Source organism: Castor canadensis, chromosome 12 (genome assembly GCF_047511655.1).
Source record: "Castor canadensis chromosome 12, mCasCan1.hap1v2, whole genome shotgun sequence".
Taxonomy (NCBI): domain Eukaryota; kingdom Metazoa; phylum Chordata; class Mammalia; order Rodentia; family Castoridae; genus Castor; species Castor canadensis.
This window is the reverse complement of record NC_133397.1, coordinates 81,655,263-81,677,202: the sequence shown is the minus strand read 5'-3', so window position 1 is coordinate 81,677,202 and position 21,940 is coordinate 81,655,263. Positions and strand designations below refer to the sequence as shown.

The 21,940-nt window shown below is 42.6% G+C and overlaps 1 protein-coding gene across 1 annotated transcript in view; it reads right to left on the bottom strand.

Annotated features, from left to right (window-relative positions):
• Positions 1-21,940, bottom strand: part of Acoxl (acyl-CoA oxidase like) — a 353,884-nt gene that overhangs the window by 273,150 nt on the left and 58,794 nt on the right. Inside the window, exons 6-9 of the mRNA XM_074050254.1 lie at positions 21,331-21,445; positions 20,935-21,021; positions 18,514-18,586; positions 15,537-15,669 (exon numbers count right to left, since the gene is read on the bottom strand). Coding sequence (XP_073906355.1) covers positions 15,537-15,669; positions 18,514-18,586; positions 20,935-21,021; positions 21,331-21,445 — 408 coding nt within the window. The remainder of the gene's footprint in view (positions 1-15,536; positions 15,670-18,513; positions 18,587-20,934; positions 21,022-21,330; positions 21,446-21,940) is intronic.

Below are 21,940 nucleotides of genomic sequence, written 5' to 3'. Positions count from 1 at the left end.
ACTCTCAAGGAGGTAGAGCATAGCTCTCCACATTGTAAGTGCGGGCTGCTCATATGAAGAAGGGGATAAAAAGAGAAACTTTAGACTGGAGAAACATGACAACCACTACCTTAGCCATGTTAAGTCATTGTTCACTTGACCTGGGAAAATGAAGAAATGGTCAGGACAAACCTCTGTTTGGCCCCAGAGGTCTCAACAAAGCACCCATGTAGCTTCAAGACACAGATTCTGAGCCACACAAAGAGAACAGGTAGACGGCTGACTCTGAACCCTGCTGCATGTGGTAGTCTAGCCCCCTCCACGGAGCACAGACAAGTCTATTTGAAGGCTCCCTCCCCAAGTTAGCAAGATCTTCTGATCTGCTGGAACCTTTATTAATGAATAGAAACTAATACAAATGGGTAAGAAAAAGAAGGGGAAATATCTTGAATGGGTCCTCAAAAGAACTTTATTCTTATACATCTTTCACTTATACTCCTGCAACATAGGGCAGAATGACATGGAACTGAAGAAAGGCAGGGTTTCCCTTACTACCTGACCATGAAGCCAGAAGTATTGAGAGCCCACCTTCAATGGACAGCACTTGAAGTCACAGTTTGGATAAAATCTACCTCATGAGGCAGCACAGACATTCTTGCCATAACATTATCCATACAGATGCTTCATATTTGCTGGACAATGAGATCATTAATGTCATTTGTTGAAAGTTTCTCACCACACTTTGGGTATTCAGCAGTGGTGGAAAGATGGAAATTTCCCCTCAGATCATAGTCTCCCTTCCTCTCATCCTCTCCCATGCTCATTTCTGTGGCTTACTTGATTCCCAACCTTCCCAGTAGCTCACCTCACTGCCACACCCTGATCTTCTTCAACCCTACTGGTGAATTTCCAAATCTTCACATTGCCTGGTGCTGCCATGAAGTCAAGTTAGACCAAAGTATGCCCCTCAAGATCCCATGTTCAATGGTCTCCATAAGCCCTCTGCCTTCGTGCCTCTCTCCTCCATACTGCATTGACTTAAGCAACCATAGAGATTGAGACTTGTGGTTCTGAATTTGCTATTGAAATGTGGTGAGGCCTTTAGGAGGTGTGGTAGTAGAAGAAAATTAGGTCATTGAAGGGATGGACTCTTGAAGGTGATATTGGAACTCCAGCCCCTTCCTGTTCCCCTCTGTGCTTCCCTGCCATCATTAAGTGAGTAGCTTTGTTCTACCACACACTCTCCACCATGATGCACTGCTTCACCACAGTCCCAAAAGCAACAGAGCCAACTAACATGGAATGAAACCTCTAAAACCATAAGCCAAAATAAGCCTTTTCTATGGAGGGGCTCCTGTATTTTGGGCATAGTGTGACAGTTTTATTTACCACAATATATTAGTTCAGCACTTTCAAGTATGGGGACATTGCATTTAGTTCAGAGAAGAGGAACCTGGGCTTTTACAATGCAGTGATGTCTTCAGTCTAGTTGTGATGAATAAACCAGAGGATTTATAGGGTCAAATGTAAAGGTGAGGTCATGTCAAAGAAAAGGCCATTCTTAAACTAACTCCCTCCCCTCCTTTTAAAATGGAGTGCAAGCATGGAGTATATTTTTTGTACTAAGCATCTCTAGTGATTTGACACCCAGAACCATGTCGCACCTCTGACAGAGGTGTCTCTGAATTGAGGAGGTATGTCATGAGGTAGAGGTTATCATTTCACTGGCAAGATCAGTTCTTTTTAAAGAAAAGTGAGGCTTGCAGCAAAGCTTGGATGAGATGAAAAACATAAAGAAAGGGAGAGAGCTGCAGTGAGCCAGCCCCTGGGCGCCTTACACCATAACAGCTATTTATTCAAGCATGAAAACTGGGGCATCACTCTCATAACACTAATTAGACAAAGAAATGAGATATGCAAATATTTTTAAAAATCTACTTGCTCCAACATTATTGCCAGATGAAAGTTAATAAAGAAAATGTGACCTGATAGGGTCACCTGGAGCTAATGCCCATCATCCTGACTACTTGACGTAGGATATCCTTGGAAACAAAAGGCAAGCTCAAGCCTGAGACCACCCCATAACCTTGGAGATAGACAGGATTAAATCTTTGGAATGTGCCATGGTCTGGGTGAGCCCAAAGACAGAGGAAGCAATCACCCAATCAAGAAGTATGGAAGTCTCCAGAAACCCAAGAGGTTGCACTTTCAGGCTCCAATATGTCCTTTATCCCTTCTCCAGTGCAGCCTCAAAACAAATGGTCATTGACAAAAGGAACTTTGTGGAAACCTTCACATAATTTAAGACAGGTCTAGACATGATAGTGCACTGCCCAACATCAGGTACTTTGCCCTGCCAAGCTGCCTTTACCTCATAGAGCCTCCATCTTCTTCTGTCCACTGAAGCTGCAGTGGACATGGGCAGAAAACATGCACACAGAGCATTGAGAGCGTGGCCACGGTGGATGGTCAGCACACCCAGCCTCCCTCCCTTCTCCTGGTCCTCATTAGAACAAAGGTGCTTGTGACAGGCTGGGCATGGGGCTGAGTTCAGTTCACAGATATCTTCTGAGGGCTTCCTGTGTACCTGGCATTATTAAAGTCCTTGTCCTCTGGGAGCTATCAGAGAAGTGGGCAGACACAGACAATGCACACACAGGGCTAGAGTAAACAAGGTGTTAGACAGAACCAGTGAATACAAGAGGAAGAGTAGAAGCAGAGACTCAGGCAGAAGCACCAATCTATGCAGAACCCAGAGGTGACAAGGTGTGACCTGTTTTAGGAACTGCAACAGAGCCTGTGTTGCTGGGGTTTGGGATCAATTTTTCTTACTCAGATAGAATTCCCCTTAGCCCAGTTCTTCCAAAGTTTGGGGCCAGGGCTGTTCTCTGAAGCTTTAATCCTATTACATGGCTGTCTTTTAAAAAAGGAGACCATCCCCAGACCTATGTGTCATCCTCCCAGAATAGCACTCCTGTCACACCACCAATGTCGTCAGGCCCAGGAGGCTTACCCATGAGTAGTCTGCAAGGGTAGCCAAGGAGCAAATGAACACTATAGGAAAAAAAAAACACAATTGTTTCTGTCCATGCACCTGACTGCCCAGATTGAAAATACTCTGGGGCAGGCAAGTCTTAAAGTTATAAAGCAAAGGTCTGGCTATACATGTAAGAGATGAAAAATGTTTGCTTTTCTCTCCAAACATTCAGTTCAGGATTTGGTTCAGTATTTTTAATACATTTTAAATGCCACCAAATAAGGGCTGGGAGTATAGCTCAGTGATAGAGTGCTTGCTTAGCATGCATGAAGACCTGGGTTTAATCCCTAGCATTGCAAATAGATTTTAAAAATGTAAATGAATTAAATTAAATACTATCAGATGACCCACACCCAATGCCTACAGCACTGGGATCTGGACTTACATATTCTCCACCAGAGAAACCTTCTCTTCATCACTATTATTCATGTATCCATCTATCTGTTCATCCATTTGTTCACTATTTGTACACTGAGAAGTTACAAAGTACCAAATCCTAAGTCCAGAGTGGACAACTACCAAGGAGACTTGGGTCTCACCTTCCTGAAGTTGACAACCCTACTCACTGACTGGCTTTGGAGGCTAGGCACCATAGGCAAGATCTCCTTATCATTCCACAGAAGCCCCTGGAAACCCTACTCAGGGCCAGTCCCCAGGCAGGGAGTTCCTGCTCCTCAGTTTACTTCCTTCTCTTGCCACAGTCTCTCCAAACTCAGGTCAAACCTAACTCAGAAGGAATTCCCTATGATGCAGGATTTCCCAGCCCCAATTTAGAAAAAATCTAGAAAAAAGTCACATATTCTCATAGAAGTGTGCAGGGGAAGGGCTGTGCTTTTCACTGGAGACATAGCAGTACATATATTTTGAATATGAGCAACATGCCCTCCATCTATGGGTCCTACATTGAGGTTTTAAGACACCCCCACATAGCTTTTGTACAAATTGGGAAATAAACCAAAAGTGGCAACAGAGGCCAGAAAGCCACCTTTTATAATTAATGCAAGCCAGACAGGGGGACTTGACTGAGTGTCAGTCAATACAAGGGCTGTTAATGCCATGATTAGACACACTTTCAGTGCTGAACACAGTGACATTCTCATGAGAGGAGCCTTCCCTGGGGCCAGCCCTCAATCCTTGCTACCTAGAGAAGAGAGGGGCAGGTATACAAAAGCCCGTGTCTTGCTCTCCTACTCCTTGATGAGGTAAGTCTCTCTGTAGCTGTGTGGTAGAATGGGTAAAGGATGGAGAAAGGCCAGCTGAATGTTTAAGGAAATATCTCTGCTTATTGAAGTGAAGTGAAGGAGGTGTCTTCCTTCTTAACTCCCTAGACAAGTTCAAGTCACACAGTCACCAAACCAAGACCTGCTGTCATCCTCATTCCCTCACATCCAATGGATCCCAAGTTTTCTCTATTCTAGTCCCACACATGCATCACATTCTTTTCCCCAACTCCTTCCACATATGCTATGTATTATGCCATAAACACTTGTCTGTTTTGATCCTGGTTCATCTGTCTACTCAGTCAGCTTACTCCCACCATAACCTCTCAAGCAAGCCATGGAAACTCAGGCCATGTTAAGCCTCCTGTTCACACACAATTGGGTCATACTGGCTCATCCCTCTGTGTCTTCATACATTCTCTTTTGCCTAAAACATTCTTCACCTACTTTCTTTGCCAACCAATTTCTAGTTGGCTTTATAAACTCAGTGTTAGGTCTTTAGAGGACTCTCTGAATGGCCTAAGCTAACTTTGGTGGCCATTTTTCTGATCCTGCTCATAACTCCAAGTAGCACTTCCTCATGTTGATTATAATTGCTGGTTTCCAATCCCTCTGCTCCCCACCCCTCTCCATTCCCCTAATCAACCCCAACCAACAGTACAGGAAAGAGATAATTCAGGGAACAACTCTGAAAAACAATCTCTAGTTGACATCCTTAGTGAGATTACTGTGCAATTATATCTAGAAAACAATGACATCTTACTATAAAAAAAGGAATAGATAAGAGAAAGAGTTCTTAAAATTAAAAATAATTTTGCAAATAAAACCAGGACAATGTTCAGAATATAAACCAACTCCTATAGGAAACATGAGGGGAAAAAACACATGAGAGGCAATTAAACCAAAAAATCCAACCTCCAAATAATTAGACTTCTAAGAAAACAGAAACATTGGGCATGAGGGAGAAAGAACTACCAGAAGAAAGTTCCCTAGAATGAAAAAAGAGATGCAAACATTCAAATTGAAAGAGCCTGTCAAGTGCCAACCAGGATAAATGAAAAACCAGACCTATATAAATTGTTGAGAAATTCCCATGCACCTAAGACAAACAGTTTGGAGGGAAAAAGAACAGGGGCACACGGGGTTGTCCATGAGTAGAGGATGCAAGGAACACCTTTAAAGTTTGGGGAGAAATTATTTTTAATTAACAAGTCTCAGCTAAACTACCAGTTAAAGAAGAGGGCAAAATACAGACCATTTCAGACATGCAGGGAGCCAAAATATTGCCATACTCACACTTTTCCAGAAGATATTACTTTAGTATATATGATAACAAAACCAGAGGTGAGACAGCCAAACGTATAACTGGGGATTTTAAAAAGGTGGACTACTTCCAGAAATCTATCAAAAAGAAAAAAATATTTAAATGAGACTATTATACATCAAACTTAAAAAAAATTGATCAAAAGTAAGTAAACCAGTGGGCATCACTGAACTTCAAGGAGAATAATGGATGAATTCCATAAAAAAGAAAAAAAGATAAAATGAGCCGGAAGACATTACTGTTCTGGTGATAAAGACATGTTGTTGTTTTTTTTAAATCCCAATCAGAAAAAAGGAAAAGTGATTGGATCCAGGAGAAATAAAAACCTTACAAAAAATACAATTACCTAAATATCAAGCAAACAAAAACATGGCACAACTTTGAGTAATTTATAGAGTGTAAGAAAAGCTATTACATTTGACCTTGATGCTAAGGAATATCATTCTTCAAGCTGTAAAGATGTGTTTTGATACTGGACCTATAGAGAAGATACCACACATAGCACAATGGTTTGTGGTGAACAATACTTTGTAGCCCTGGCTTAATAATATAATCAAAAGCCTTGAAGCTAGATGATGGTTACAGAAGAAAACATACTTGAATGCCTCACTCTTAACAATATAAAAATGAATAGTTCAGCAGACAAAAGTGGGGAGTGGATGGAAAGGAGTCAAGAAATAGAATTTTAGGGTAAGAAATGAAGGCTCCAGGATGATTATAGGTAATCTGGTATTCCTTGGGAGAATTAAAAATATTATGAAGGGGAAAAAAGTAAAATGAGAGATAAGGGTGGTGCTTCTTTCATAGCAGAAATGTAGAAATGTCTAAAGTTAATAAATCAAGAAATTTAGAACACAAATATTCTACTAATCATCATTTTGCTTCTCTTTTTGAACCTCAAACAGCTTTGTAGAGACAAGTTTAAATGTCCCAGTTCACTTTTTAAAATTTATCTAAGGAAGTATGAACTCTTTTTGGCTTATTAAATTTCATTGTAGTAGGCAGAGAGATTCAAAATCATTCCATTGGATTGAACTCAAAAAATTCCTCTGGATACGCTCCATAAATGTTCGTCATAAATGGCCCTTTTCCCCACTTAAAAAAAAAATCAATGTACCATGATGGCTCACGCCTGTAATATTAGCTACTCTGGAGGTGGAGATCTATCCAGGGATTGCAGCTCAAAACCAGCCTGGGAAATAAGTTCTCAAGACCCCATCTCAAAACCAGCCTGGGAAATAAGTTCTCAAGACCCCATCTCAAGCAATAAAGCCAGACACGGTGGTGTGTGCTGTCATCTCAGTGTAAATAAGATGATTGTAGTTCAGGCCCACCTGGACACAAATGTGAGACCTTATTCAAAAAACGAAAACAAAAGGGCTAGGGGTGTGGTTCAGGTTCAAGTGGTAGAGTACCAACCTAGCAAGTGAAAGACCCTGATTTCAAACCCCAGTACCATAAAAAGAAGAAAAAAGAACATCAATATAAATGCTGGACCATCGTCTTCACCCTTTCTGCTCTTAGCATATAGATGGGTAGAAACATGGTGTTTGGCAAAGTCAGCAGTGCCACTATAAAATAAATCAAGTAGCTGTAATTCCAGCTACTTGGGAGGCCCAGGCAGGAAAATCAAAAGACCAGACAAGGTTAGCAAGGTTCTATCTCAAGAACAAAGTATAAACAAAAGGCTGGAAGTGTGGCTCAGGTGGTAGAGCACTTGCCTAGCATATGTAAGGCCCTGGGCTCAATCTACAGTACTAAAAACAAATTAACTAAATTGGTGGTGTGGTTCAAATGGTTGAGAACTTACCTAGCAAGCATGAAGCCCTGAGTTCAATTCCCAGTACCACCAAAAATAAATAAACACATAAATAAATCAGATGCCAGCTAGGAGTGGGGAAGGAAGCCTGGCTTCTGGCCCAGTCACTAACCATTTGGCATCTTGGGTGGAATCTCCACATTTTTAAATGTGGACAAGAAATTGTTTTAATCTTTGCTTCGATTCTGTTAGCCAAAGTAAATACGACTGTGTACCAAAGTGGCCCAAGAGCAGCAGTGGGCAGGGCTTATGCCACACACTGAAAGACCTCTCTCTTGAGGGCTGGACTGGACCCTGGAGGCAAACTTCTGGAGTGTGAGCCCTGCCAAACTCTGTGCAAACTGTTACACCTTTCTGTATCTCTGTTTTCTCATCTAAATATGAGAATCATGAAAGCACCCATCTCACAGGACTGCTGATGAGGCAGGCTAGAATTAGGGAGAGTTTGGGACTGAGACCCCTCCATGACATGCCTAAGAGCTCCAATGTAATTACAGTAAGTTAGAATGGGAACATCCTCCCTCATGTGTGGGGCACCTGAGAATTAACATAGGTGTGTACAGAAGCCACGCCCAGCTCCTCCCCCTTCCTCTAAGGTCATTGGAGCCAGGTAATGATAATCTCTCCCCACCCCCAAGTTTAAAGTGATATAAAAATAATCTAAAATAAACCAAGGTCTCTTTTTTCTTTTTCCACTAGTGCAGAACCCTTCTCTCCTGAGAGAGCAGGTAATCCCTTACCCCTTTCTTACAATAACAACTCTTCTAACAACACCCTGCTTGCATTCTTCCACGCCAGGGCTCAAGGACTGAGATCTTCTGAGAGCCACTTTCCGAGGTAACACTGAGATGATTAAATGGGTGATTATGTGTAAAATGCTCAAAACATTGTCACTTAGCAGGAAGAACCCAATACAAATGAGTTACTATTTGACTGCCACTTACCTCCCGGTTCCCTTCTGAAAGATGGGACAAAGGCATGGAGCAATGAAATATGAAGAAAAGGGATGATGACCCTCACAAGCACCTATCCTACCTGGAATATCAAGTTTCAGGTGGAAACACTCCTAAGGACAACAGACAAGCCATCAGTTGTCCACATCTGACCTCCAGGTGGCACTGGCAATGCTCCCCAAGGGCAAGCAATAAGGTTTTCATGGAGTGAGGAAGCTCCTCACAGTTACAACTAGTGCACCCTTTCTTACCTTTCCCACATCAGCTGGCTATCAGAGCCAAGAAAGGCCAGTTCCCTCCCCAGCAGGATGCAGGCTGCCAAGGCCACACCCCAGGTCTCAGGAGATTGGGGTTCCCAGAGTCCTGCTCAGCCTGTGATGACTCAGTTAAAGGGAGCCCTGCTCCTTGAACTGTTGCCACAGTCACAAGCATCTAATGTTTTTGAGCCACATCAAACAGGGATGAATGCCCAAGGACTTTCCTCTCCTTCAGCTCAGAAAAACTTCTGCCCTGCTGTGTGTTCTCAGCCTCTCCCTCAATTAATGTGACCTGGATAACGCTACCCAATGGGGATGGGACTGGATGCCAAGTCTCGGTCACTCTGCCTGAGACCCAGAAGTTGTGTTTGGAAATGTGTCCATAAAAAACATGCATTGGGGCAGGAAAAGTGGCTCAGTGGTAAGGTATGTGCTTTGCATGTACGAGACCCTAGGTTCAATCCCTAGCATGGGGTGCTGGGGGACCGTAACTTTGCCTGAGTCAACCTTGAACTCTCAGTCTTCCTGCTTCCACCTCTGGAGTAGCTGGAATTACTGGTGGGTGTTACCACACCCAGTTTAGATTCTGATCTCTTAGGTTCCTTCCAACCCCCCATATCCCATAACTCTCTCTTTATGGCATGTTATCCACAACAGTTATCCTCAATAGCCCATCACCACCTTTCCCCTCCTGTCAGTGCAGTGTTGGAGTCTTCCTCACAGTGTTGTGGATACACCATAAGTCTCTGGAGTGCCCACACCTGTTCCATGCCATCTCTGTCCCCTCTTAGCACCACCAACAGTGCTGAGAGGAAGGCATTCAACACATGTTCACAGAATTGAAGTAAGTTCAAAATGGAAATTCTTTCAAATATCCATTTCAAATACACATAGCATGTGCTACTTATCTCTGGTTGGACTTATCTCTAGCTCTCTGGCCTTTGGGGAAAAGGGCAGTAGATGTATCTTTTAAAAGACAAATGTTTAAGTTTCAGTTGTTAAAAATATAAACAACAAATGTAAAATAGAAACATCATGACAATATTTAAGCATTTTCATATCTGTCCAAAATACTGCAAACTTATGGGGCAGAGGTGGGGGAGGAGACAGGGAGATATTTATTAGTAAATTATGCCCTGAAGGGTCATCAAAACAACCCTACATCTTATTTACAGTCTTGGGCTTGAGTCCAACAATTACTCAGCTGATGCACCCCTGTTCTTATATGGACCACTTTAAAAAATATATCAGCACTTATAGCTGATAAGAAGCCAAATAAACTGATGACAACAGCAAAATCCCAGCCACTTCTGATACACATACAAAAGTAAATACATGAATGTCAAGGAAACAACTGCAAGTTGGTATTTGCCACCCTCTGGTGGTCAATTCTGGGACATATTCACATCAGGGAACAAGAAGGCTAAAGTGTCATCTAACTAGACTTCCTCAGCAACTGAGCAGGTCTTGAGCAGGTCTTGATGCTCTGATCCCCACCTATATGTGTATGAAGACAGTGGATGAGGAATAACACAAGCCTAAGCAGAACAAGATTAGCCACGTGACCCTGCTTCCTCAAAGCACACACAGCACGTCTGAAAAGACCATACAACTAATAAGGGAGGAACTACTGCTTTCAACTCTCCAATACTGCTCTCTGTGAAAACAGGTGACTAAGGATGGCCATGCTAAGTGTCAAAGTAATAAGCATCAGTCGTTGCCTCACCAGTTTCAAGGAAATATGCATACCAGCCGTACATTTCCAGGACATTGCTATAGGGAACCCATCACTTCCCCTCATTCTACCCTCCATTTTGCCACACTGAAAGTGCTCATTGTCAGAGAGCCTCCACTCCTACCAATCCCATTCAGTCCAATCCCCGTGTGTGTGAGATACTTAAAGAGGTGCTGTTTATTTGGTCTTCTACTACTGAACAGACCAGGCTCTAAAGAATGGCATATGCCTCTGTTCTCTCCTTATATAGTCCTGTTTTTTTGCTCAGGAAATGCCTCTTCCAAGGCATTTAGAGCTCTATTAGGGACTGTACAAAAAGACATGATCCCTGCCCCACTAAATGTCCTGATGGTGGTGATGAACATGAGATCAATCTAAGTAACAAGAAGAGATGAACATAAAGTTATTACAGAAGAAAATAAAAGTAGAGGACCTCCTAACAGGAAGAACGCAGATAAAAATCTGATCGTTTTGTAACAGTGGTCACAAAAGTCATGGTTATTAAGCATTCTTCAGTTCAGGGGAAAGTGTCATAGCACTGGTTCACAGTTATCAGGACAGGTAGAATGCACATCTGATGGCAGCTGACCATTCCCAGCCCCAGTTGGCGACCAAAGCACACAAAGCCTAGATGGCCAGGAGCCAAACACCTGAGTAAGCCCAGTGACAGCTCCTTGTTCCTCTTGGGGTTTGAGGGGCCCTTGCTGGTCTGTGACCAGTCACTTCAAACTCAGGAGACTCATATACCTCCAACCTCCTCTTTTTCATTGTTCTCTGTGAACTCTTACAGTCAGCAGGTCTTGGCAAGGTCATTCAAGAACACAGTATCTTCTTACAAACTTCCACCAAGAGGAGATAGAGACTGCTTAGAAAAAGTAGAGTCAATGCCGTCCTCAGATCCTGTCCAGCAATGCTCTGCAGAGGCCATGTGTCTATGTCAAGTTCTGAGAGTCCCTCCTGAAACGAGATTCTCCCTTTTGTTCTCCCTGGAGACTGCAGATACTGCCATCATCTTGCATACTTCAACTTTTAAGACTGGAAGGTGGTCATACAGTCTCACTACTTTTCTCTCAAGGCCACATGTACTTCACTGAACCCCCAAGAAGATGGTTGGGTGGCATGGCCCCTATAGTCCCTACCTCACACCCATAGCCATCAGGGCTCATCCAAAGCTGCTTCTTAGAATCTAGACTCAGCCTCATCACTCACCTGGGCTCTAAAGAGCCATCACTGAGGTGTGATTATATGTTACAAACCCTATTTGTCACCCTCACAACCTCAGATGTAATTTTTATCATAAGTACACTTTGGCATGATTGTGCAAACTTCCATCCCTTGTCATACAAGGTATGACACAGGCACTCATGCAAGCCCTTTACATGCATTGACTCCCGCAAGGCTTCCAAGGGCTCTATTTTTAGAGAAGTGAAGAGGCACAATGACTTTCGAGGTCATACCGAGACAGGATGCCCCAGAGAGGCTGGTTCCAGGGCCCATGCTCTTAATGGTTTCACTGTGGCATCTGGAACAGGCACAACACTCCAACTATTTCCGTGCATGTCAAGTCCACTCACCTCATCTCAACTGACAACTTTATACTGGGTGTTTCTCTTTGTCTGACTCAGGGCTGGGCACTGGGATGAGGTGAGGAGGAGGAATGTGGTTCCCACCAGCTGCAGGTTTGATTGAGGCCCTGCTGGGAGGCCCTTCCTAACCCAAGATCTTACTGGCCATTTTGTGACTTTTTGCAAAATATTAGTCTGTTCCAGCTGCAATACAGACCAAGTAGTTTAAACAGAAATATATTTCCCACAGTTCTAGAGAGTGAAAGTCCAAGGTGCCAGCAAGGTTAATTTCAGGAGAGGCCTCTCTTTCTGACTTACCAACAGTCACCTTCTCAACTTGTCCTCACATGCCCTTTCCTCTTTGTGCATGAGGGTAGACAGAGATCTCTAGTGTCTTCTTAGCTGGACACCAATCTTATCATATTAGGACCTTAGCCCTATGACCTAATTATCTCTTTACACACAAAATCTCCAAATAGTCACATGGAGGATGGCCATGTATTATGAAATGAATTGTGACATCCGCAAAATTCATGTAGAAGTCCTTGCCTCCAATATTACTGTTATATTGGCTATAACCAATATAAAAGCTGCAAGAGAGTTCACAGTGCTTTGGGAACAGATGACAGAGGGACCACATGCAGGCTGTGACTTTTCTGAAGAAGACACATCTGCAAGAGTTCTGAAATATATGTGAAAATCAACCATGCACAGGATAGGGACAGGCATCCTAGGCATCACAACAGCATGTGTAAGCCCCCCACCCACCCACGGTGAGGAAAAGCATGGCACAGAATGCTACCAAAATGAGTTCAGTAAGACAGAAGACTAATGGCGCTAGGGGCAGGGAGGGGTTATCCAAGGTCCTAGAGATGAGTCAAGAACTTGAGCCTTGATCCTGAAGGTACTGGCAGGCCACAGAGGGTGACAAGGTGGTTGGGATGCTGCTGTGAATTTACAACTGTATCCTTCTGCTGTGTACAATGGTGCAGACTCCCATGTGCAGCATGAACAGCACTTGGGATCTTGTTAGAAATTCAAATTCTTCCACCCCATCCCAGAGCTACCAGATCAGACACTGTCAGGAAGGGACCCAACCCCTAAGAGTCTCCCGTAGAGAGATTCCTTATGAGTGAAGAACAGCTTGTCGCTCAAATGTTTACCTCCATGCAGAATCAAAGCAAAAGGATGCGCTAGCCCTTGCTGATATCATTCACTCCCTCTACTTCCACACTCCACACTCAGTCCCCCACCAAACATCTTAGTTTCTTGTTCCTTCTAAACACTTTGTCATGACATTTTGGACACAAAATAGAGGATGGCCATTGTAGTAAGCTTGAGAAAATCTGAAGGTACTGAGGAATGCTGGGGAAATGAGAGAAAATCATGAAAAATAAGACATCTAGACAAAATTCAAAAGACTCCGGCATGCTTGGCCTTCAGTGAATGTCACTGTGAGAAGCCACGGTGACAGTTTTCTAACACATTAAGAATGCACATAGGAGAGAAGCATCTGTTTTTCCACTCATCAGCGAGAGCAGAAGGAACAGAACTGTCTTATGTTTCAGCTGGGAAAAATACATGTCATGTGTCTGAGCCATTAGAGTTGGAGCTGCCAAGAGAGCTGCTGAGATCACCCTTGCCAGAGACCCCTGTGATGAGGTCACAGCCACTGGATTTCTATTTGGTAGAAAGACATGGAAGAGCACAGACCATGCCAGGTCTGATCCCTGTCAGGTTCCATGCAGGGTCTCCACATTGCTACAGTTGTATCTTGAATGTCCTCCCAAAGTCTCATGGGTTGAAGGCTTTGTCCCCAGCCAATTGTTGGTGCTACTGGGAGCTGGTGGAACCTTTGGGAGGTGAGGTCTAATAGGAAGAAGTTAGGTCATTCATTTGAGCCTTTCCTTGAAAGGATATTAGGACCTTACCCTCTTCCTGTCTCTCTCTTCAATCCCTGCTGCCATGAGATGAACAGTTTCCTACACCACATGCTCCCACCATGATGTGCTGTGTCACCACAGAGCCAACCAACCATGAACTAAAACCTCTGAAACTGTGAGTCAAAAGAAACTTCTCTCTTTCTATGTTTATTATCTCAGGCATTTTGTTACAGTAACAGACAGATGACTAATACACTGGTCAATTCCATTGCTTGAAAAGATCTGGATGGACAGAACAGGTGCTGATTCCAGGTTACTGTGGTTTGCTTTAGATACCCAGGAATCCAAGGAACTCTATACATCTCTGCAAAACATCTCAGATTCCCTATGAGGAGGCCAAGATTCCAGGCATGAGTCTCGTGGGAAAGTTCATTTATTCCTTTCCCACAGTCAACTCCTGTCTATCCTGTCTCATAGTAGCAACAGCAACAAATAGCAACCACCACATTATTGACAGCTCTGAGCTACGGAGCTCCTCCTCTGTGCCACTGCTGCCCAATGCACCCCTTCACTCATGCCTCACCTTCATCACGAGATCCATTTTATAGATGAAGGAATGGAAGGTTAGAGAGAGAAGACTGACTTGCCCATGGCCCCACTGCTTGTCACATATGAGATGAGATTGGAGCTCAAGGTTCTCTGACTTCAGAACCCACCACCATCATCATGCCTGTTTTGCCAAGAACAAGGTATGCATGTCAGATGCCCAACAAGGAATTGATCAAATGTAGCCCCAAAGACCCTTGAGATCAGCAGGTGCTGGCCCCTGGATAATATTCACCAGAATGGGACCTTTGAAGAATCACCCATCTGTCTTCTCTCTTGGAGTTACCCCCACCACACTGTGCTAGATCTGGTGATTCTTAAAACCAAGTCTCTCCTGGAAGGCCCCTTGCTCCTGCTCCATCCACACTGCCCCGAACCTTGTCCTCCACAGCTCCACATAAGCTGTGGAGGACAAGGGATACTAGCAGTGTGAATATCCTCACACCATCACCAAGTTCACAACTGTCAAGGTGCAGAGCTTCTCAGAGACTTTTAATGCCACTAGCCAGTCTGTTTGCTAAACCCAACACTCTCCCCCTCCCCCAGAGGGAGGCTAGGTTGGGAATGTTTGAAGACCACCATGATTAGCGAGATACTATGTAGATACTGCTGTTACTGCATCAGACAACCCTGGTTTGTTTTTTCATCCCTGTTCTCTTCGATTAATTCTGGGATCCTTGCCTTCTCTCCTTTTGCCTCTTTCTAGAGTCGTGATGATGATTAAATCAGGTTCTATCACATACTTCAAGAACCTGTTTTCTTTAGTACTTGGATGCTGGCTGTGCTAGTGCTTCATCACCAGGTTTTCCATCAGACAGTTCCACTATGGGACCAGCTGAGCCACTCCTGACAGGTGACCTCAGAACCAAACACCTACCTTGCCCTATTGCAAAAGCCACCACAATACAAGCATGGGAATGGGGGCCATGGAGGGCATAAGGTCATGAGCTCAGTATGTGTGTTTACAGTGTCATATCCACACCCATCTGCAGGAAGAGCACCACTCTCAGAGGTTGAGTGCAAGGGCAGGCTGCCTATGAAGTATCCTTGGCCACATTACACCAACCACAACTTGAAAATCTCACCTGCTGACATTGTTACCCATTCCTGGAACACTCAGAATAAATTGTGAAGTCAATTAAAATCAGAGTCACCTACCTTTGTAGCACCCATAGCTTGAAAAGCCACTGCTAATCTTGAAGGGGTCAATGCTGCTAACATTGCATTGAATCTTGCGCTCTTGTTCTTAATAGGTGAGTGGTACTGTCCATCTGGAGCCACAAAACCAAACCTATGGGGAAATGGGGAAGCAGAATAGAAAAAGAGAGGCAGCATTTAACAAAAAAGAAAAACATGGCACCACCAGAAATGAAGTCAGGTGGCTCCTATGTGCACACAAAGAGAATCGCAGCTTTCTGCATCCTGAACCTTCTCCATGTGTACTTCTCCAGGAGATACTGAGAAAGGCTTGACTCATGAGATCTAAGAACAGATTTCCCATCACCAACAACCAGCAGCTCAGCAGTGTCCCCTAAGAATGAGGACTATCATCATTAAATGAACACCAGCACCTGAATGTGCAAACCATACTTTTTTTGAAATGAGATGTAATCCACATTCCAAGAATTTCCCCATTCAAGGTGTTCAACTGAGTGCCTTCCTAGTGAAAACAGAATGGTATTTCATTGTGATTTTGATTAGTAGTCTCCTAATGACAACTACAATGATCATTTCTCATGTGTTTATTACTAATTTAAATAACTTTTTGGAGAAATGTCTATTCAGATTTTTGCTCATTTTTAAATTGGGTTATTTGTCTTTGACTATTTCGTCATAATAACCTTCTATATCTAGATACCATACCCTTATGATACATTTGATTTACAAATATTTTCTCCCACTCTGTAAACTGTTTTTCATTTTCTTCATAGTGTACTTTGATGCATAAAAGACTTTTTTTATTTTGATGAAGTCCAGTTTACCTGTTTTTCTTTGGTTAACTGTGCTTCTGATGTCACATCTAATAAATCATTGTCTAAATCAAGATCACAAAGACTTATACCTATGATCTCTTCTCAGAGTTGTATAGTTTTAGCTCCTCCATTCAGGTATGTGATCATTTTGAGTTAATTTTGATATGTGGTATGAGGTAGGGTCCAATTTCATGCTTTTGCAGATAGATATTCAGTTGTTGCAGCACCATTGATTGAAAAGACTATTCTTTCCTCATTAAATTGTCCTGGTACTCTAGACAAATAATAACTGATCATAAATGTGAAGATTTATCTCTAAACTCTACTTTCCATTCTCTATATATCTATCCTTATGTAAATACCACATGATCTTGATTTACTATTGCTTTTAGTAAATTTTCAAATCACAAGTGTAAATTAATCTATTTTGTTCTTTATCAAGATTATTTTGGTTATTGTAGATTTCCTTACATTTCCATATACATTATTATTATAATCAGTTTATCAATTTCTGAAAAAAGAGTAGCTGAGATTTTGATAGGGATTGCACTGAATCCATGCATTCATACATCTATTTACTGGCCTACTTTTATCAAGTGATGAATTTGAGGAAGGGCTCCTCCCTCAAACCTCAAAATCCCTGTGTTGCCACTGTTGTTCGATAGTAATGGGGGGGAGTTTAAATATCAATGAACTGATATTAAAATCAAATCTTCCTTATCAGAGAAAGATATCTTCATATCTTCTACAATGTAATTCACTGTCATTCTTCTTTCTCATTTACTCTGACTTTATAATCTCAAGGGCATTGGATAAGCATTCAACATTGGTCAAGCCTCTGGGAAAGGACTGGCTAAGCCTCTAAGATCTCATTAGGATGATAGAAAATGGGGAGCTTCCCACTTGTGGCTTTCCTTTCTTCTTTCCCATTCCCCAGAGTGAGATGATGTTGACAAGTGCCTGGGAAATGTATAGTCACCTCTGAGTAGGGCTGATGGTTCTCAAACCTGCTTTCATGGGCACAGGTAGCTCCTGAGGGAGCCTGGGGGGGCTGTACCAAGATAATTGCAAAGATGCTTTTGTTGTTTCTGTTCTGTTTCCTACAAATCCATGGGGCGGGGGGCGGGGGGCGGGGGGGAAGAAAAACACAATTTGGACCATTCTAAGTCTGTTTCCCATACAATTATCTTAAACTTTTGGCATCTCCTATCATATTTATCTACTGTCAAGAAATTACAGGCAACAAAAAGGAATAAAGTGTTCAAAGAAAATCTATGTGAAGGCAGGGTGACAACTGTTTATTTGTACCCCAATTGCTGGCTTTGCCAGAGATTTCAAATAGGACTATGGCTCGGAATTTTTATAGGACCCATGGAAAGCCACTGAGAAAATTAAAGGTAATTGGTGTTTCTTAGTCTCCACAGAAAAGCATCATTAACCTTTGAACCTCCATCCCTGGGACACACCTGAGAAAGCAACCTTTGCCTCCTTGGTAAACTCAACTTTACCTCACTCTGTGAGACTGTGGAAAATAACATTGAGAACCTTGAAATTATCCTTACAGGTAGTAGTGGTTTTAACAGCCTCCCAAGCTGAAGAGTGATGCCTGAATTTTTGCCACACACAAAGAAGGCAATAGCACTAGTTAGCTTATAATAGTTTTTGTTTTTAAAAAGCAATCAACCTAAATACCCCAAATAAGACATTGATAAAATAACTTGTATACCATTTATTCAACGGACTATTATGGAGCTATCAAAAATTATAACACCTATGTGTCTTTGTTGTTGTGTGAAAACATTTGGTATATAATGTTAAGTAGAAATTACACATTCTGAAAAATAGTATATGTAAGTGCTATTTTGTAAAACACTAATGTATGCTTCTCTTTATAGATATGCTGAAGAAAAGTGCAAAGAGGCATACATTAAAGTACAACAATCATTATGTCTGGGCAACAGTATATTGGATCATTTTCATTTTTTTTATTTGCTTGCCTAATTTTTCCAGTTAGCTATCAATAAACTTGTGTGGACAATTGCCGGGGGAGGGGGAGCAGTGTGTGATCACCTGGGCCTGCAGCCTCTGAGACCCAAAAACCAAGTCTAGCTTAAGAGAACAACTAGCTTACCTGCACGGTCATTAAAGAGAAAACTACTCACTTATCCAGTAGGTTCTCCCTTGGAATCCGAACCTTGTTAAATATTAAAATCCCATTATCCACACCATGCAGACCTAGAGAAAACAGAAATGAAATGCAGCTGAAAGAAAAATCTATGTCATATCAGAAATATTGGGCCTGCTACTCCCCAGGCCCATCTCCCCTACAAAAAAAGCCCTTTATTTTACTTCCAGAGTTGTTGATGCTCTTTTATATTGGATGCTCTTTTATTTGGAGCTGAGGGTGAGAATGTTGTCTGAGTCCTGTTTCTTGGACCTACCTGGTCCACTCCTCCCCAACTAGATTGGAAGACAATGTGCTTTTCCTTCTGTTCAACCCGTGTGCTCTGAGGCTGTGGTCCAGGGCCTGGTAGGAGCATATCTACCTCCCCATCAGCAACTGGTTTAAACAGAAAGAATGGAAAGCTGAAGACAGAGAGGGCAAGAAAGGCAGCTTACCATCCCCAGGAATGCAGAACTCAAATTCCTCCTCCCTCCCCTGCTTCCTTCTCAGGCACAGTATGAACCAGTGAAAGCAAATGCCACAAGACAAGGGAAGTGGCAACAGGACACAGGAGGTGGGGAGTGGTGTCTGAAAGGCTGTAAGATCTACTTCCTAAAGACACCTGTTGTCAGCCTCTGGGGTCTGCTTATTGTTCATAAAGACTTTGAGAGGTTTAATCTTGGAGAAAAGTGTTTTTCCAACAAGGTGATTGGACTTTGATCACAAGATAAAAGCAAGTGCACACAAGGGAGAGATAAGGATAGGTAAGACACCTAAAAAATTAGCTAGCATTTGTTGCCCTTAACGCAGAGAAACTAAAGCAGATACCTTAAAAGCAACTGAGGCCAATAGGAGAAGGGGACCAGGAACTAGAGAAAAGGTTAGATCAAAAAGAATTAACCTAGAAGGTAACAGACATGCACAGGAAATCAATGTGAGTAAACTCCCTGTATAGCTATCCTTATCTCAACTAGCAAAAACCCTTGTTCCTTCCTATTATTGCTTATACTCTCTCTTCAACAAAATTAGAGATAAGGGCAAAATAGTTTCTGCCGGGTATCAAGGGGGTAGGGGGGGAGAGGGAGGGGGCGGAGTGGGTGGTAAGGGAGGGGGGAGAAATGACCCAAGCATTGTATGCACATATGAATAATAAAACAATAAAAAAAAAGAAAAGTGTTTTTCATAAAAGTCTTTATTTAGCACATCACCCCTTGACAAGGACACGCTTTCATTTCAGAATTGACAAGGAAACCAAAGCAGACTTTCTGCAGTTGCCAGTGTTTTCAACATCTGGCATGACTTCAGAAGTGCTGGCCTGCCCTTCTGTTCTCAGCAACACGTGAGGTGTTTTCACGGGGCCAGGGCCAGCAGAGGCCTTCATCCCACAAACCCCTACACACAACCCAGAAAATGCATTTAAAACTCTTGCAAACCCCCTGCACCAGAACCCACTGCTGTTGCAATGGTTAGTTAACCCAAAGTGTAGGGTGAGACTATCCTCTCCACAAAGTGACTGTCTTCTTCCCTCTTTCTTAACCTACTCTTTCTTCAATCTTTTTCTTTCGCTCCCAGATTTCTTTCTTTGGCTTGAATTGACCTTGCCCAAAGACAGTCACAAGTGTTGCCTGGTCTCCTAAGTCTCCCCCTCCAATTTACATGTTGAAGTCCTAACTCCTATATATATAAATGTGACCTAGTTTGGAGATAAAGACTTTACAGAGGTAATCAAGTTAAAAGGAGGATATGAGGGCAGGCCATAATATAAATGACTGATGTCTCCTTTGGAGACAGACATACCAACAGGGAGAATGCCAGTTAACATGAAGACAACATTTACAAGCCAAGTAGAGAGTCCTGGGCCACACCCTTCCTTCACCACCCTTAGAAGAACCAACCCTGCTGACACCTTGGTCATAGGCCACCTGAACTATGAGGAGACAGACTGCTGATGTTGAAGCCCCCAGTCAGTAGAATGCAGTCCTAGCATACTAAAGCCCTAAGTCAATCCTGAGGGCTCATCAAGGGCCCCATGGACATAACACCAAGATGGGAAAGGAAGCATGAGAGAGCCACAGACCACCTTCTGACAGCCCACAAGTCTAAGGAGAGAGACGAGAGAGAAGCAGAGCAGCATTCAGGGCCAGCTGCTCATTACTACGAAGTTGAAGCTGGGAGAAAATGGTGTCAATGCATATTCATTACTGGTAGTCTGGACTGGCAGAGTGGCTCAAGTGGTAGAGCACCTGCCTAGTAAGCACAAGGCCCTGAGGTCAACCCCCAAAACTGCCAAAAAAAAAAACAAAATGTAACTGGCAATCTGGTCTTTCTTTAAGATAAATTCAATTAGATTCTCCTCGACTGCAGTAGGAAGCAGACAGGAGGCACAAATGAGCACAAGAGAGGGTCATTGGAAACTCACCTTCCTTGTACATCATATCAATAGCTGTCACTCCTGGGTATAAGCTTCCGTTTTCATCCCAGACAGGAACAATGAAACAGTGGGGCCCTAAGGTAGGCATAGATACCCTTATTAAACTCTCCCTTCCAAAGATAAGAATAACCCTGTACTCATTTTCTGGAACAGTAGAAAATTATTCTGTTCATTCAGTTCTATGACTGTGCACTGCATGTAATAGTAAATAATATCAAAATGTAATGATAAATTTTGTCATCGTGTCTATTTAGAAAATAAAGTTAACACTGCATTTTTTACAAGATAAAAAACCTTGTGAAGCAGGCTTTTGGTTCAAATTGCTCACTGGAAACAGTAATAATAGCAAAGAGAATTCTTCTAATTTGCATGTTGGTGACAAACCTTGAGATCTTCCATTTATGATGAGCTGGGCAAAGACGGCTGCATAATTCCCACTCATGGCATTTCCGATGTACATCTTCTGGGCATTTTCACACGGTGTGTCAATTACAAATTCCTGCACAGAAACAGCAAAGCCACAGATTGTATACTCCCACCCCATATGGCTCACTTCAACTTCTTGGCTCAATGTAATGAATACTGTGAAAATAGATCTGCATCATGCCAACATTTCAGAGACAACAGCTCAACCTGTGCAGTCTGTCACCTCAATGCATATATTTTGTGTACACCTTGACTTCAAAAATGACTGGAAATTAAAATGGTTTCCATACATAATCTAATTGGAACAATAAATAGCCTATTTTCATTCATTCACTCCTTCCTGGTCTTTCTTTTTGTTAATATCAGGCTGATGTGTGCTTTTTGATTGAACCTGACTTGTTTTCATATATAAAGTTTCTTCAATTATCAACTTCTCTCTCCCCAGACTACTTCATACTGAGGTTTTAACTTTCAAAGAATCTAACACCAAAACCCCTACAATCCCTGGCAGCATATATTCAGCCATCCACACACCAGTCACCCCTAAACACCCCACCTGTGAGCCCCC